General features: G+C 63.4%; 6 protein-coding genes across 6 annotated transcripts; 2 read left to right on the forward strand and 4 right to left on the reverse strand.

Moving 5' to 3' along the window:
• Positions 1–43: 43 nt before the first annotated feature.
• On the reverse strand, positions 44–4,165 carry JCM10292_003407 (uncharacterized protein; the record flags this gene model as incomplete). The annotated part of the gene is made up of 5 exons (XM_076650966.1): positions 44–2,374; positions 2,432–2,721; positions 3,467–3,567; positions 3,685–3,751; positions 3,820–4,165. 5 exons carry the CDS (start codon positions 4,163–4,165, stop codon positions 44–46), a joined length of 3,135 nt encoding a protein of 1,044 aa, XP_076503518.1.
• A 367-nt stretch (positions 4,166–4,532) lies between these two features.
• JCM10292_003408 (uncharacterized protein) lies at positions 4,533–5,952 on the reverse strand (the record flags this gene model as incomplete). Its single annotated transcript, XM_076650967.1, has 8 exons — positions 4,533–4,709; positions 4,796–4,845; positions 4,903–5,057; positions 5,152–5,350; positions 5,426–5,452; positions 5,519–5,572; positions 5,775–5,801; positions 5,874–5,952. 8 exons carry the CDS (start codon positions 5,950–5,952, stop codon positions 4,533–4,535), a joined length of 768 nt encoding a protein of 255 aa, XP_076503519.1.
• Positions 5,953–6,637: 685 nt separating this feature from the next.
• Positions 6,638–9,395, reverse strand: JCM10292_003409 (uncharacterized protein; the record flags this gene model as incomplete). Its single annotated transcript, XM_076650968.1, has 15 exons — positions 6,638–6,851; positions 6,959–6,997; positions 7,061–7,116; positions 7,201–7,376; positions 7,448–7,621; positions 7,688–7,791; positions 7,849–8,003; positions 8,062–8,226; positions 8,296–8,401; positions 8,475–8,554; positions 8,614–8,638; positions 8,700–8,764; positions 8,825–8,967; positions 9,028–9,072; positions 9,212–9,395. 15 exons carry the CDS (start codon positions 9,393–9,395, stop codon positions 6,638–6,640), a joined length of 1,731 nt encoding a protein of 576 aa, XP_076503520.1.
• A 645-nt stretch (positions 9,396–10,040) lies between these two features.
• On the forward strand, positions 10,041–11,635 carry JCM10292_003410 (amidohydrolase family protein; the record flags this gene model as incomplete). The annotated part of the gene is made up of 5 exons (XM_076650969.1): positions 10,041–10,357; positions 10,410–10,481; positions 10,544–10,929; positions 11,002–11,301; positions 11,418–11,635. 5 exons carry the CDS (start codon positions 10,041–10,043, stop codon positions 11,633–11,635), a joined length of 1,293 nt encoding a protein of 430 aa, XP_076503521.1.
• A 193-nt stretch (positions 11,636–11,828) lies between these two features.
• On the forward strand, positions 11,829–13,627 carry JCM10292_003411 (uncharacterized protein; the record flags this gene model as incomplete). Its single annotated transcript, XM_076650970.1, has 8 exons — positions 11,829–11,857; positions 11,922–12,128; positions 12,196–12,265; positions 12,345–12,601; positions 12,664–12,785; positions 12,848–12,877; positions 12,934–13,032; positions 13,095–13,627. The coding sequence occupies 8 exons, from the start codon at positions 11,829–11,831 to the stop codon at positions 13,625–13,627; spliced, it is 1,347 nt and encodes a 448-aa protein (XP_076503522.1).
• A 168-nt stretch (positions 13,628–13,795) lies between these two features.
• JCM10292_003412 (uncharacterized protein) lies at positions 13,796–15,482 on the reverse strand (the record flags this gene model as incomplete). The annotated part of the gene is made up of 6 exons (XM_076650971.1): positions 13,796–14,399; positions 14,458–14,749; positions 14,809–14,907; positions 14,969–15,044; positions 15,106–15,323; positions 15,395–15,482. The coding sequence occupies 6 exons, from the start codon at positions 15,480–15,482 to the stop codon at positions 13,796–13,798; spliced, it is 1,377 nt and encodes a 458-aa protein (XP_076503523.1).
• Positions 15,483–16,065: the final 583 nt, after the last annotated feature.

Raw genomic sequence — 16,065 nt, forward strand, 5'->3', positions numbered from 1 at the left:
TACAACAAACGGACAAGACAACGAAATCAGCAGCCGAGCGCGCTCAGTACCCATAGCCCGTCGGCCCGCCCCCACCGTATCTTCCCTGTCCAGGCGGGCTGTAGCCTCCCGGACCCGGCTGCTGCTGGTTGCGCATGCCCCACCCGCCATCGCCGCTCGGCGCGCCGAACTGGCCAGAGGGCGGCTGCATGGCGGCGGGGCCGGTTGGCGGCGAAGGAGCGGCGCCGCTCATCATGGCGAGGCGCGACGGGTGGACCGCCGGACCCCTGCCACCACCGCCGCCGGTAGCGCCGCCTGCGTCTGGCGGGGGAGGCGACTGCTGCTGGAAGGGCGACAGGCCGCCTGCGTGTGGCTGCGACGGAGCGGCGGAGAAACCGGGAATGGCGTTGAGGAGAGATGGGTTGGCGAGAATCGAGTTGATCGTCGCCGGGTCGACCTGCGCGAGCAGCGACTGCACGGCCGACGGGTCGAAACCGCCCGCTGCAGTTGCAGGCGCGGCAAGCGCGGCGGCGGGAGGTGGGGGAGAGCCGAAGCCAGGCTGAGGAGGCGGGACGGGACTGAAGCCGGCAGGTGCGGGAGAGTAGCTCGCCTGTGTCGGGTGCTGCGCGAAAGGAGGGGCACCGAGCGCTGCGGCCGGCGCGAGCGGCGGGGCGGCGACGAGAGGTGGCGGGACCGGGGCCGTCGACGCTGGCAGCGGTGGTCCTGTCGGAGTCGGCGGGAGCGCGGCGGGCTTGACTGTCGGCAGCACGCCCTTCTGGACAACAAGCGCGCACAGGATGATGTCGCCCTCGCGCTTGCTCTTCGGCGGAACGCAGTGCGAGTCGATCAGTTCGACCCAGTCCGGCACGGAGGCGTCCTTGCGCAGCGGGACGATGTAGATGTCCTTGACGAGCTTGGATGTCTCGCGCGGCGGCTGCACAACACCGACCCTGTCGCGCTTGAGGTAGGTCTCGACGATGTGGCCGTGCTTGGCGAGGCAGCTGTCCTTGACCGGCTTGTGCGGGAAGTCGGCGGACGGGCCTGTCGTGTCCGGGAGGAGGGCAACGACGACAAGCTCGCGCGTCGGAGCGAGTGCGCACTCGACGAGATACTTGTTGGCGGTCGGGGTGGGCAACCGACCGGCGGTGGAAAGGCCGCGCGGGAGAAGCTGTTTCCACGTCTCGGGCTTTGAGCCGAGCGGCCGCCCGCCGATCTGAACCGCGAACGAGGGGAAGCCGCCTTCTTCGGGAACGATGAGATCGCCGGCCCAGACGGGAGGGAGGTCGGAGAGCGCAGGGGCGGGCGGGCCGCGGGCTTTGCCCTTTTTCGGCGAAGCGTTCGCATCGCGGAAGAGATCGTCCTCGAAGTCGTCGTCGCCGCTTTCGCCCTCGTCGTGAGCGGAGGGCCCGAACGGATCGTCCGATGCCGGCGGAGCGGCGGACGAGTCGCCAGCTTCGGCAACGGGTTTCTCCTCGTCGACGGTCGGGGAAGCGACCTTGGCCTTACCCCAGATCGAGGTCATGTCGACGTTGGAGATACTCGGTCGGTGCGACGGGGAGCCGTCCCGGTCGGCAGCGGGCGAGCCGGCACCGTCGAAGGGCGACTGGTCGCCAGGTTGAGGCGAGCCTGCAGGCACGAGCGAGGAGCGCGCGCGAGGAGCACCAGGAACGGGCGACTCGGGCTCTGCGCCGGGCGAGGCGCCGGCGGCGAGCGGCGAGCCGGCGAATGCGGCATGTCCGGGCGAGTCGGCCGCGACCGAGCCCGAGCGCTCGCGGTGCTGCTCCTTCTGCTGCTTCTGCGCCTCGCGCTTGAGCTCCTCCTCCTTTGCACGCTCAGCTTGCTCCTGCGCAATGATGCGGCTCGCCTCGTTGTCGATCTCCTCCTCGCCCTTGTGCGTGCGCTTCGCGGTGGGCGCCGCGAGTGCCTCCTTGAGCGAGTTGCGCAGACTCGCCGCGCGCACGCTCTCGGCCATAGCGCGCAGCTCGGGCGTTTGTAGCTCTTCGGCCGAGAGGTGGATCAGGTCGTGCGCGCTCAGCTCATTGGCGGCGATGCGCGAGCGGAGGTAGGCGTTCGACTTGAGGTTGAAGTGCAGCGAACGGAACTTGCCGACGTATTTGGCGCGCGGTCCGCGCGTGTTCTTGTCGTCGACCTCGGCAAAGCCATCGAAAAGCTCCGTCTCGACCTCCTCGGCAAAGGCTGCGGAGCGGACCTCGATGCCAGCCGAGCTACCATCGCCGGAGGACGCCGAGAAGATGGACGAGAAGATCGTCGTGAGCTGCTTGACGACGTGCGTGCGCGTCTTGTCGGACTGCGGCACCGAGACGACTGGACCGGACGTGGCGGGCTTGGCGTCTTGCTGGGCGGAAGCCCGGCGGTTCGACGGCTTGGACGGGCGCTGTCAATCGTGTGCGTCAGCTGCTGCTCTTAGGACCAGGGTGACGATTTGACACACCTTGGCTTTGCGCTTCTTCGCCGCACTCTCGTCGTCCGTCTCGCCATCGTACTCGTCGTCGTCGTCGGAAGCCGCCTGGTCTGTCTTCCTCCTCGTCGGCGCTCGCCCGCCTGTCGACTTCTTTCGCCGTTTCTTCGCGCCCTCTGCAGCAGCATCGTCGTCCTCATCCTCGTCTTCGGCCTCGTCTTCGTCTTCGTCGTCCTGGTCGTCGCCCTCCTCGAACTGCTCATCGGCGCCGGCGTCGTAGAAGGTCGATGCCGGTGCAGGTCGTGCTGTTGCGCCAGTCAGGACTGCATGGGGACGATGGGTGAATGTTGAGTCAGTCGAAGGCTCGAACAAAGGTAAATAGGGCGTGAGTTGGACGCGATGAAGCGCCGCGAGCGAAGTCGCCTCTCGCGCGCGACGAAGTCCCGCCGGGCACCCGCATCGCCTTCTCGCCCTCGCCCAACCTCGTCGCGCTGCGTCCAGCCCTTGAGGGTGCTCAAGACGGGTGCAGTGCCTCTTCCACGCCCACTGCTGCCCTCGCACGCTGCCCACGCCCCGCCGAATCGCCTGCGCCGCCCACGCGCACCCCGCATCCCCCCTTGACCAAGTCGAGCTAAGCTCGCTCCTTCTCCCGTCTCGCCTGGCCGTGGAGGCTGGCTCAGCGCAGGATGGAGGAGACAGGGCTAGTGACGAGGTGCACGGGTGGTTTGCAAGTGCGGCTGGGAGGGAAGGGAACGCTACACCAGAACGGACAGGCCGAGCGGCCAGGCGGCGACCGGCAGGTTCGCGTGGGCGTGCGGGCACGAGGTGCTGAACCGGCCGAAGGCTCGGGTGCTGCATGCGCGAAACAGCTGTACTGGCCCTTTGGGCTGCGCAGGCTCGAGTGGACGCGCAGGCGGGGCCGGCGGCGGCAAGGAGGGCTAGCTTCTCGCGCTAGACCGTGCAAGGACACTCCTCCGGGCACACAGACGTCGCAGAGATGCCTCGCACTCGGAAAAGACCGACTGCGAACGAGAGATCCGGCGCGAGTTAGACAAGCGAGAGACTCACGGCGTGTCGTCCCCATGCCCATCTGCTCGCACATGTCGCACGAGTAGGCTTCGATGCTCGCCGCGCTCTGTTCCGTCAACCCAACACAGCTGAAGTGGAACCTGAACAGCGTAAAGCAAAGCAGCAAGCGAGAAGCGAATGGTGAGCAGTAGGAGCACGGGGAGCAACTAAAGGTCAGCGTGGTGATCCCGGACACGCGTGAATGAAAACAGACATACCAGTTGCTGCAGTGCTCACACTGGATCATCGGCTGCTCGCCCGTGTCGTAGCCGAGGCAGACGCAATCTGAGGACAAACAACCCAGTCAGCGCGCCGTCACCCGACGTGGAATGCGCTGCGGAGACTGCACTCACAGAGCGTCATGTCTTGCTCCTGCTCCCCGAAGGCGCCGCCGTCCATCCCCTCCGCGTCCTCGTCGTCTTCGTCATCCTCTCCCGCCCCTCCAAGCTGGTGCTGCGCAACCTTGGCCTCGCGCGCCACTGCCTGCCGCCCGCGGGCATTCACAGCGCGTCCGTTGCGCTTGACAGGTGCGGCAGCGGCGCTCGGGCCCGACGCGGTGCTCGAGGCGGGCGAGCCGAGGCGCGACGAGGACGAAGGGCCCCCAAGTCGCGAGCGCTCGCCGCCGTGCGAGCGGACATGGAGAGCCGTCTCGGCAGCTTCGAGGGCGCGCAGTGTCGGTTTGCGCGTGCGCCCGGACATGCTGGATCGAGAGCGACGGAACGAAGCGATGTGTGGGACCGCAAGGTCTGCACGCGCGCGGAGGCGAAGTCGACAGCGGCGCACGCTTACTGTGTTCTTAACGGCTGCGAACGACGCTGTGTACCTACTGACACGATTGCACTATTTGTCACGCAGGTCCCGCGCGAAGATTGGTATTACCGAGCAGCTCTCTTGAGGAAAAATGAGAGATGGCAGCGTATGTTGCGGGAATAGGAGAAAGGCTACAACAAAGGTATACAAACATCTAGGGATCACCACGAATGGGCAGAACGAGGACATGAGGAGGATGGCGGCGGTAAGGGTGCGGCGGAGTAGAGAAAGACGCGGAAGGGAAGGGCCGGCGCGGCTAGCAGCACTTGCCGAACAGCTTGCCTTTCCCGCCGGACCCGCTCAGGCTGCCGTTCCAGCTGCTGACGCGCCGCAACGCTCGCTCGCCGTACGAGACGCCTGAGCCCGTCTTGTCCGGGTCCAGCTTGCCCGACTCGATGGCAAGGAGGACAGCCCGAGCGAGGAGGATGAAGGGCTGTAGGAGCAGAAGTCAGGACTGCCGCATGAAGCACGGACGCTCTGCCGCTAGCGAGCGCTGCAAGATGCAAATGGGAGCCTCACCTGCTCGACGTTCTCGCCCGTTTTGCTCGAGGTTTCGACGAACAAGGCTCCTATGGGTCAAGCTCGGATCAGAAGTGTATGGTGGGGTGAAGAAGAAAAGGACGCACCGTGCTCCTGCGCCCACCTGCTCGCTTCAAGATACGGTACTTGCCGCTCGTCATCCTGGTCCATCTTGTTTCCGACAATCACGACTTCCAGGTCGGGAGAAGCGAGAGCTCGTGCATCCGACAACCAGCTTTGCAGCGATTCGAACGATCGTCGGCTGTTCAGGGGTCGCCGGGTACGGTCAGCATCGATACGGGTCAGCACAGCCGAGGCGACCGCTCACGCCAGGGCGCACTGAGAGAACAACGCACGAAGTTATGTCGTAGACGACGACTGCGCCACATGCGCCGCGGTAGTAGTTGCGGGTCACCGAGCGAAACCGCTCTTGCCCTGCCGAGTCCCAGCACTGCACTTTGAGCGTCTTGCTCGAGCTTGCGGGCACGCCGGACATGGTGGACGATGGGGGAAGGGAGGAGGGCAGGCGCATGAGGGTGGAAGCGAACTCGACACCTGTACAGGCGAAGAAATTCCGTGTCAGCGCGTCTTGCCTCGGCGAGCAGAGACAAGGGAAGTCGCAGTCCGTACCGATCGTATGGGGCGACGGGTCTCGAACTGAGGGTTATGTATGAGTCAGAGGGACTTGTATCGCGAGAAAGGGCGGCATAAGACTGGACGTACTGCGATCGTTCAAGAAGTGGTAGAGGAGGCACGACTTGCCGACGCCCGAGTCGCCTGCAAGGATGCATCGTCGTATCGTGAGTACGGCTGGATCAACGGTCGTCCTTTTGGTGCTGCACAGAGCCATGTGCCCCGTTGACGGAGAAATGGCGCTCGTCATGGGCGTGAGCCTCCGCGCCAGATGTTTGCGCCCACGTAGTCTCCTCGCCCCTCGCGAGGCTCAGAACTGCGCGCCAAAGAGTCGACCGCGACGTACCGATAAGAATCATCTTCAGAAGATAGTCTGTCACAATACCGCATCGAGGTCAGCTGGAGTTGCGCGATGGAGGAGCCTTGCAGCAAGGCATGAACGCACCATAGAGCTCTGGTAGCTCTGTGCGAGTCGAGATAGACCCAGGCGTCAGTGCTAGCTCCTTCATGAGGCCTGGCGCCATGGTGCCGCGCAGGGATCGCCTTCGGACGAGTCGCGGCGAGCAAGTGGGGAGGCGGCTGGCGCAGAGCCTCGCCAGCGACCCGCAAGACCGCTCGACAGGTCAAGGAGAGAGACCAAGGAGGCGCACCTGTGGCTGCCAGGCTCAGCGACGACTCGGACATGGCTGGCGGAGCAACGCTCTTGTTCAAGAACGGAAGGTCCGTGGGGTTCCGGGATGCGCGGTGGGCTAGCGAGTACCTCTGCACGTGGAAGCAGCCCTGTATGCTTCTCAGAAGACAAGCAGCGGTGGTACGGCGCTCAAGCGGTGTGACCGGCGCGCAGGCGGGCACCGAGCGACACGCTACGCGACGGGTGCCAGGAGGTGAAGGACCGGCTTGACCTGCCTCGAGCGGAAGGTCAATCCCGCAGCGTGTGCGCTTTCGCTTGCCTCGTTCAGCTAGGCAGCACGAAGCCCTCCTACGGCTAGGAATGCGCTCGAGCGCTGCGGCATTTGTCGAAATCACGCGGGCAGGCGCAGGCCTCACTGTGCACGACTTCGTGCGTGAGCTGTTCTCGTGAGCTCAGCTTCTGTATTGCTTTGAGACAGATACTGACTTTGTTTGCAGTTGATGGGCTTGTGCCACCGCTACCGAACTGGATCGCACCTCTTTGAAACCCACTTTGCCCAACCGTCCGCATTCCGCTCACTACTGCCTTGTCGCGTTGATGATCGTCTCGCTCGTCCACAGGCGCAGGCGGTCATACTCGTTCGACGGAACGAGCTCCATGGCGGTACCGGTCGGGAGCGACAGGTTGGCCGACGCGGCGAGTTGCTGCTGCACGACAAGACGAGGCGCAAAGCGGGGAGTGGTGGACGTCTCGAGCCACTCCGCGGAGGTGTCCAGGCGCTCCTTGTTCGGGCTGCGAAGGTGGAAAAGCCCGGCACAGGTGGTGAACGTGAGGAAGGTGATTGCCTCCAGTCAGCGCTTTGATCTGGATCAGCACTGCAAGAGGAAACTACCACGCACTTGCCGTGCTTGAGGAAGCTCGAGAGGTACGCGCGGAATCTGGACAGACATGGACCGATCAGTATGGAAGTCGAGCGAAACTGCAAGCGAAAGCAAGCTCACTCGTTGGCAACGGCTGTCTCGGTCACGTTCATCTCGCTCGTCGCATTTTGAAGATGCTGTAGAGCGGAAGAGCAGCTGATGAGCCAACCGGCCTGTCACATGACGAAGAAAGCAGAGAGGGGAACAAGGAAGTGACTTACCCAGTTGTCGGCCGAATGGCTAGCGCCGTAGTAGGCCGGGTACTTCTGCGTCTGCGGCGCGTTGAAGCGGTAGTACCAGCTCTGCTGGCCCTTTTTCTTCGCAGCCTGCGCGATAGCGAAACCAGCGCTGTTGAACGTGTTCTCGTCCAAGAACTGCCAGCCACGGTTGTCTTCGGCTGTAGCACGAGCAATGAAGGTAAGTTCGATGCCCCTCACATTGATGCTGAGAACAATAAGCCCGGCGTACTTGTGTAGGTGTTTGTGTCGGCAGTACCGTTAGGGAACGGCGCCGGGTAGATGCGCTCCATTTCGGCGAGCAGCTCAGGCGTAACAGCCGGGCCGATACTCGAGGTGACGAGTGCGGTGAAGTTGCCATTCGGGTGCGGGTTGAGCCAGCCATTCTCGTTCGTAACGTCGCCGGCTATTCGTGCAAGCTATCGTCAATCTGGGGGACTCTTCGGTTGTACAACTCGCTCGCATGACGCACTGACTACCGATACTTTGGCGACCTTGCCTTCGTTGAGCAGACGGATCGGCTGGTCGGTCAGCGTCTTGCCATCGACAGAAGGGTGCCAGTTGGGCCACGCAAAGCTGCGGAAGCTTGTTATCAGCCAGGTCGCCTGGATGTGTGCGTAAAAGTCAGCGTACCCGTTCTCCTGCCTTGTCTTGGAGAAATCGAGAGCTGCGAGGCGGATGGCCTCGGCAGACACGCCGCGCATGCACGCGAGCTGCTTCTTGGCGCCTTCTTCGGTCGCGGCGGAGTCGGTGCAGTTGACGAGCTGGGCAAAGGCGTCGTTGCGAGTCTGTCTCGGTGCCGTGATGAGCAGCCATTCATGAGTACTGAAGTGAGGCCAGACGCACCGTGAGCTCCTCGATCCGGTAGGCGGCATAGTTCTGGTTGCTGCGAGGGATCGCCTTCTGGTAGTTGGGCTTCTTTCCGTCGTACAAGACGAGCTGCGACATGATCACGCCGCCGCCGCCGCTCTGACCTGCAATGGCAATGTTGTGCGGGTCGCCTCCGAAGGCCTGCACGTAGCGATGAGCGATCAGGACCGTCGGATACCGAAGAGTAGATGGCTAGCGGTAGCAGCTTACGGCGATGTTGTTCTTGACCCAGTCGACGGCGTAGCGACTGTCGAGCAAGCCGAGATTGCCCGGCTCGCCTTCTGCGCGCGAAGCAACGCTGTTCCAGTTGGCAAGACTGCGCACGGCGTGACGCGAGACGATTGCAATGTCAGCTTAGAGCGCGAACGTCGTGGGGCCCAGAAACGCACAGGCCGAGACGATAGTTGGCGTTGACAGCGATGAAGCCCTTGTCTTGCCCGACCCAGTCTGAGAAGTCATTGTTGGGAGACTGCATCAAGTGAAAGCGTGAGCTGGTTTGGCCATCCACGCCGGATGTCAAAGACGCACCTGGCTGTTGAGCATGCCGCCGCCGCTGCGAGAACGAGAAGAATCAGTACATATTTGTGTTGCACGGACAGAGAGTGAGCACATACTGCGTGTAGACGTGCACCGGCAGCTTGTCGCCCTTCTTGGCTCCAGCGGGTGCCCAAACCCAGAGCTGTGCTCGACAGATCAGTGTCAAATTCTCACCAGGAAGAGTTCGGCGAGAAGGCCGCACCTTCAGACAGTCTTCCGTACCCGGAGACGCATTCACACCGACAAACGACGTTGTCCCGAACTGCACGCACGCGGTGATGTGGCCGTCGAAATCCGCAGAAACATCCTGAACTGTCGAGTTTTGGCGTTCGAGGGGACGAGGGGCTGCAGAAAAAGGCGATCAGCACGATGCATAGACGGAAGAGAAAACGGAGAGCGCAATACCCTTAAAACGAAGGTCGTCAACGGGAGGAGCGGCGTAGGGGATTGCTGTACAAGCCCTGGTCATCAGCACCCTGCCTCATGAGACGCCCATCGTGAAGTGCTCGCGCGAGAAGACCTCGTGCTTAGCGAGCATCGGGCAAAGATGTCGAGGGCGTGCAACTGCAGGAGGCTATAGACGACGTACCTTTCCAGCTGTGCACCGTGCCGTTGTTCTGCACGGTACCGAGCCACTTGCCATACTTGCCCAGGTCGACGACAGGCCCGCCGGCGTCGCCTGAAGAAGCGCCGGAAGAAGCGCTTGAAGGCGCAGCGAGAGCGTTGTGAGTAAGGACGAGCGTCGCGAAGAGCGACGCGAGGGAGAGATGCATTGTGGCCTGCACGCGAGGTTCGGGCAGGTGTGGGAACGAGAGCAAGGGTTGCGAGCAGGAGCAGCACGAGCGGGCCTCCTGCGGGGCAATGAATCGTCCCCACGTTGAGGACAAAGTGGCGAACCGGCAGCACGGGGCAATCAGCAACATCGTTCAAAGCAGCCGGTCGCCGGTCGGTGCGATGCGCTGATCTTCTGCAGACGGGGCGAAAAGAACCGATCGGGGAGCTCAGCGAAAGGACGCTAAAGTCGGATGTCGAGGAAGGGGAAGTGGGGGAGCAGAACGAAGAACGCAAGCGGACGAGTGGCGCAAGAGTGGCGGACGAACGCGAGCCGGCGGGCCGTGAAACTGCACACGTGCACTGCAGACCTGTGCAGGCCTCAAACGTCGCCGCAGATGGCCGTGGTGCAGAGTCAGACCTTCGTAGTGATGAGGTTGTCCGGCGTCTCGCACGCGTTCTCACGGATGGCGCGAGCGTATCGCATGCACGCCAGTGCACTGTAATCTCCCTCGCAGCTCCACAGCAGCGCTGGAAGGATGAATCGAGGCTGAAGGAGAAGAGCGAGACCGCGACGACATTGTCCCGCGAGAGCTTTCCCCGTCCCATCCGCTCGCACTCGTGCTGTTCGCGAATTTGAACGAAAAATGAGCTTCCCACAGCCTCCTGGCATGCAGCCAGGCAAGCGCGCGCCGCCCAAACTTGACCTGCGCGCTTTCCAGTCCCCGCCAACCGCTCCCGCGAGACGCACCTTCCCCCGCTCAGTCCTCGACACGCACATTCACCTATGGAATGTCGAACAGCTCAAGAGTGGCAACATGCGCTGGCCGAATCGCGCGGGCGGCTTGCCCCAGCTAGCGGGACCACACGAGCTCGACGCGTACGGAGAGGTCGTCGCGGGTGGGATTCAGCTCGTCGCGGGCGGCAAGAGCCAGTTCGCAGGGGTGGTCTTCGTGCAGGCAGAGTACGTTCCTCGTCGACGGTGCAAAGCTTGCATGGCTGACCCTTCTTCGCAGGGCGGAACACGATGATTCGGATGCAGATGGTTCGAAAGGCGGCTGGGATGCGGCGCTCGATGAGGATGAGCAGTGCGCATACACCCTTAGGTGACGGCAGGAAAGTTCACTCGCTAAGCATCGCGCGCTTGCAGGGTCTGCGCCGCTGCCCTTGTCTCCAATGTGCCGCTCGTCGCCCTCGTCCCGTGGGCTCCCGTGCAACACGGTTGCGCAGCGCTCTCGCTCTTCCACTCTCGCCTGCTCGCCCTCCCCTCGCTCGTGGCTTTGACTGAGCGCCTGGGGTATCCGCCCACCAAGTCCTTCCGCTACCTCCTCCAGGACTCGCCGCCCGGATTCTTCCAGACGGACGCCTTCATTGACGGCCTCAAGTGGCTCGGCGAGAATGGCTACGCATTCGACATCACCGTCGATGTGACGCACGAGCAGACGGGCAGGGTCAAGGTGCTCGACGACGCCATCGACGCCATCGAGCGGGTTCGCGAGGGGCAGCAGGCGAACAGCAAGACGACCTTCATCTTTGGTGCGTGGTCTGTATCTTGGCTGCTTCTCAGTCTGTTGCTCGCACTCTTATGCCATCCTCGCCACCGTGCAGATCACTTCGCCAAGCCTCCCCTCACGTCCGATCCGACTTTCCCGCCTGCTGCCGCCTTGACTGCCTACATCGAAGCGCTGTATCAGCTTGCGCTTCTCCCGGACGTATACCTCAAGCTTTCCGCGCTCCTCGACTCGGCCGACCGCGAGACGGTTGCCGCCGCTTTCGAAGAGTTCCGCGGCGGCGAGTACAAGAAGCGCCGCAAGGACGGCGCCTACGATCGCTTGCGCAGCCGGATTGCTGCCGTGCTCGAACCCGCTGTGGAGGCTTTCGGCGAGAGCAGGATCTTGGTCGGCTCCGGTGCGCCTCCCCCTTTTGCCCTGAATCGAGCCTGCGAAGTGCGTGACAGCATGCGCGCGGGCTCAGTCCTCCTGTTTGCGATGTCGCAGTGGAGCTAACCTGGTAATCCCGTGCAGACTGGCCCATGTTCCGCGCCTGCACTCTCCCCACCACGTCGACTTCCCCTTCCGCGGCGCACTGCTCGTCCGCAAACGCCGCCGACGAGTCCGCTACATGGGCGTTTGAGATGCAGCTGTACCTCGACTGTTTCTCGGGGCTCGGGCTCGAAGGCGAGGCCCTCGATATGCTCTTCGAGGGCAACGCGAGGCGGGCATACGGGCTCGCGCAGACGTAGGCAGCGGGATCGCTCGGCTCGGCTGCAACCGGTGCGGGTCACTGGGAATGCTACGCGGGTGCGCCACGCAGTGAGAGCGCGCGGGAAGCAGGCCGAATTTTCTCGCTTGCGCGTAATTGAGAAGGTCCTTCGGAGCACCCGCATCTCCTCTCGCTCGTTCGTCTCGCTTCTTCCCGCCACATTCTCGCGCAGGATGCTCGTGCCCAAGCAGAGCGAGTGCTTGTACGTGTCTCGACCCACTCAGGCGAGCCCCACGCCCGCGTGCTGACCCCTGCCGTCTCGACAGGTACTTCGGCAACAACCCGGACCTCAAGGCCTTCCTCGCGTGCGACGGCCAGCCGCTGCCCATCTTCCGTATGGAGGAGTTCCCCAACAAGGTCACGGGATCCGTGCAGGGCACGTACCGCGCCAACTTCACGGTCGGGATCTACGACGGCCGCAAGAAGCGTGCGCCGACTGGTCGCGAAGTCATGATTTACTTCGCTCAGGACTAGTAAGTTCTGCATGCCCTACTCAAGCAAACAAGGCTGACTTCAGGTCGCTAGCGTGACTGGCTACAGCTGCAGCGCAAGCATGATCTCGTTTGAGGACGAGCCCGATGCCGACACGCGCTTCGAACTCTTCGAGTCGGTCCGGGTGGACGCGGTGCGCCTTGATAATCCAGGTTGCACAATGGCACCTCGCTTGACCTTCAGTCGGGAGTTAACAGGATCACACCCGCCCCTTTTCGTTCGGCGCCGTCCCGACCTCGGACGACCACAATCGCATCTCGACGGACGACAACTTCCTCGACGACGTCTTTTCGGTCAGAGTCACGGTGCGCGCAATCAAGAACTACAAGCAGCGGGTCGTGCGCAAAAAGGACCAGAAGGCGCCACAGTACAGGGATCAACTCAAGATGCAGCAAATGGACAAGCGCTGCATCGACGAGAAGAGCGAGAAAGCGTCCTTCTCGCTCACGGCATCGTGCTTTAGTTTCCATCGCCGTACAAGCGCACGCTCTCGGCACTGACCACTTCACTGCACAGGTACGGGCCGCTCGCGGTCGAACCTGCAAAGAAGAGCAAGGAGAAGGAGACGAGGACCACATACGACCATGTGCGCAAGGACGTTGTCGACATGACCTTCAAGTCCTTCGTCGTCAGCGATTGTACGGCGCAATTCTCGCGCCGTCTTGGCGAGACGCTGCTGACGAGGATCTCGTTCTCGCAGCTTGGGTCAAGCAGTGGCTCGGCGAGCGCGGTGCGCAGCATAGGTCCACGGTGCCCGTCTTTTCAGCTGACCCCTAGCAACGTCAGCACCGCCGATCCCGCCTCCGGTCGGCATGGTCGACAAGGGCGATGTGCTGTACTTCGACTTCGACGCCGCCGAGATCTCGGATAACTACGCCGAGCACCGTGCTAAGCGACAGAAGATCGAAGCCACGAAGGCCAAGCAGGACACCACGATGCCGGCCAAGGCAGCAACCAGGAGGCGATTGACAAGGATGCGTACGAAGAGGTCGATGAGAGTCTCGCGGACGAGGCGGACGACGAAGATGAGGACGACGATCCGGACGACGACTCGGACGACAGTGCTAGCTACGTCTCGAAGGAGCAGCCGACGACGTCGCGAGCCGCCGCGACGAGGTCGTACACCGCTGTCTCGTCCGCGACCGAGGCGTCTCCGTCCGATGCGCCGACGCCCGCAGTCCAGCCCATGGTCAAGCCCGCCTCGTTCTCGCCCAGCCAGTACGTTGCGGACCAGGCGCCGACGCCTGCGGCCGTCAGGGCGCTCCGTGGTACCGAGCCGCAGCCTCATGTGCGCTTCGAGCGCGACGAGTCGGCCATTGCATACCTCGACCAGTTCCAGCAGCCGTACGTCAATCTGTACGGCGGGCTTGACCCTCTGCGCGACTTCGGCTCGCCTGTGGGCACTTCGTGGTGGGACGACCAGACGGGCCCGCAGGCGAGTGGCAGCGGGAGTGGCGCGGCGGGCGCGACGCAGATGTGACGAGAATCTCTTGCGTGACGGGCGTCTGGGCTTGATCAGGAACGCGTAGCTTGGTTTCTTGCCTCTCGAACAAATGATTGCGCGATACCGGAGAACAGGAGGGGTTGCAAGCGGCTATCGCAGGTGTCTATCGCGAAGTTGCGCCGTCCGTATCTACGAGAAGAGCGTCTACGCGAACTCCCTGATCTTGCCCTCGCCGACCTTGCCCTCAAACTTCTTGGCGGTGGCAACGAAGACGGCCTTGACCTCGTCCTGGCTCGACTTGCCGTCGAGCTCACTCTTGAACGCGGCAACCTCCTCGGGCTCCATGACCGAGAAGAGGAGGTCGAGCTCGGAGAAGCACGCCTCGACGGTCGCGGGCGCGGGCGACGTGCCGGCGACGGTGAAGTAGTTGTGCTGGGTGACGAGGTTGGTGATGGCCTTCTTGTTCTTCTTGACCTCCTTGGCCGCGGCCGCCTTGGCCTTCTTCGCCGCCTCGCGGTCGGCCTTGTCGCTCGCGTCCTTGGCGGCCTGCTCGGCGGCAGCCTTCTCGGCCTCCTCCTTGGCCTTGCGCTCGGCCTCCTCCTTCGCCTTCGGGTCCATCACCTCGGCAGGCGCACCGCCGCGGCGCTTGGCCTCACGCGCAGCCTTCTCGGCGGCGCGGAACGCCTTGATGCGCGGGTCAAGCGCGAGCGCCGTGTCGACGAGGGTGCGGCGGCGCGTGTTGTCCTCCTTCTTCTTGCGGTCGCGCTCGGCCTTGTTCTTCTTCTCCTGGTGACGCTTCTCGTCACGGCTGAAGAGACAAATGTGTCAGGGCGCACATCGCAGCGCAACAGCGAGAACGGACGCACCTGTCGGTGCCCTCGGGCGCGTCCTTGTCGTCGTACTCGAACGAACGCCATGAGTCCATGTTGTAGAAAAAGTCGTAGAACGACTCGACCTCGTTCTTGGGCGCGTCGGGGCCGCCGAGAGCGGGGACCGGCTGGGCCTTCGAGAAGCGACCCTCGCGCTCGAGGACGGGAGCCCAGAGCTCAAAGAAGTTCTCGGTAGTCGTCTCCTTGGGCTCGGGGAAGTCGTCCGAGATGGCCGGGTCAACCGAGTCGAAGCCGCGGCGCTTCTCCGGGTTAGAGAGGGTCTCCATGGCTGCGAAGGAACCGAGGTGAGTTCGCGGGCGCAACGCCGAGCAGCGCGACGGGGCGCACCCTTGGCAATGCACTTGAAGAACGAGTCGTCGTTGGTCGAGCCGCCGTGCGAGGCGTTGGCCTTCTTGTCCGGATGGTGGCGGAGAACCTTGCGGCGGTCTGCGCGACGGCGGATTAGCACAACCCCATTTGACGCTGACGCTAAGGGACCGTCACTCACGAGCCTTCTTGATCTGCTCCTGGTTGGCCTTGTAGCGGAGGTGCTGGAGACCGAGAACAGCGTAGTGGTCTTGCTCCTGCGAGTCGATGTCCAGATGAGCTCGCCGTCAGCAACTGCGGTCGCCAGGCAGCACGCACCTTCCACCTCTTCGGGTCGAGCTCGAGCAGGTCGCGGTCCTCCTCCTCGTTACCGAGGTCCGCGTCGGCGTCGTCCTCCTCGACGATGCCGTTGCCGTTCGCGGCGAGGCGCTCCTTCTCGAGGCGGTCGTCCTCGGCGAACGAGCGCTGGTTCAGGAGGCGGCGGGCATGCGCGTGGAAAGCCGGGCCGGCGGCGTACACGGCGCCCTTCTGCGGAACTGCGAGGCGAGAGCGATGAGGGATCGTGAGCTTTTGCAGCGGGGTCGGCGAGCGCGAGCGAGGGGCGCACCGGTGATGGCCGAGAACGAGGGGGCCTTGTACTCCTTGGTGAGCGGCGGGAGCGCCACGTTGAGCGTCACGATCGTCGGCGAGGCCATGTCTGCGGATGCGGTCGAGGCGAAAGCGATGAGGCGCGAAGCGAACGAGCGAACCTCTCTCGACTGCTGCCCTCGCACGATAACTCTAAAAGATCAAGATGCTGCTTCCTAGTATCCCAGCGCAGATTGCGCCCGCCGCCGCTTGTCTTCCTCGCGCTCAGCACTCTTTCGATCCCCTCCCTGGCTCGTTCGCTCGCCAACACGGCATGCAGCTGGCTTATGACGGCGTTCTGCTCGCGCACGCCACCTACACGTTCTTCGGGATCCGGCTGCGAACCGTCCATACGCTCCTGCCGCCGCAGCAGAAGGGTGTGCGACGAAAAGAAGGGACGTGGCGTGCTCAGCGTTCGTCGCCGAGCCGCCAGGTTACGCGCAGATCTCGCGAGACGAGCTGTGCTGATCTACTGTACATACTGACGTCGTGCCGCGTGCGAGCCCGGTACGTCGAGCACGTCGCACCCGATTGCGCTGGATGACATGCTTTCGGGCAATGAAATCTGCATGACAATGCCGGTGCGCTGCCCTGCACTGTGGCTTGCCCTTCTGGTGGATCCGCGGTTGCCGCTCGACCAGCTTTCACCGC

The sequence above is a fragment of the Rhodotorula paludigena genome (assembly GCF_050403205.1).
Source record: "Rhodotorula paludigena JCM10292 DNA, Rt_paludigena_JCM10292v1_ctg43, whole genome shotgun sequence".
NCBI classification, from domain to species: Eukaryota; Fungi; Basidiomycota; class Microbotryomycetes; order Sporidiobolales; family Sporidiobolaceae; genus Rhodotorula; species Rhodotorula paludigena.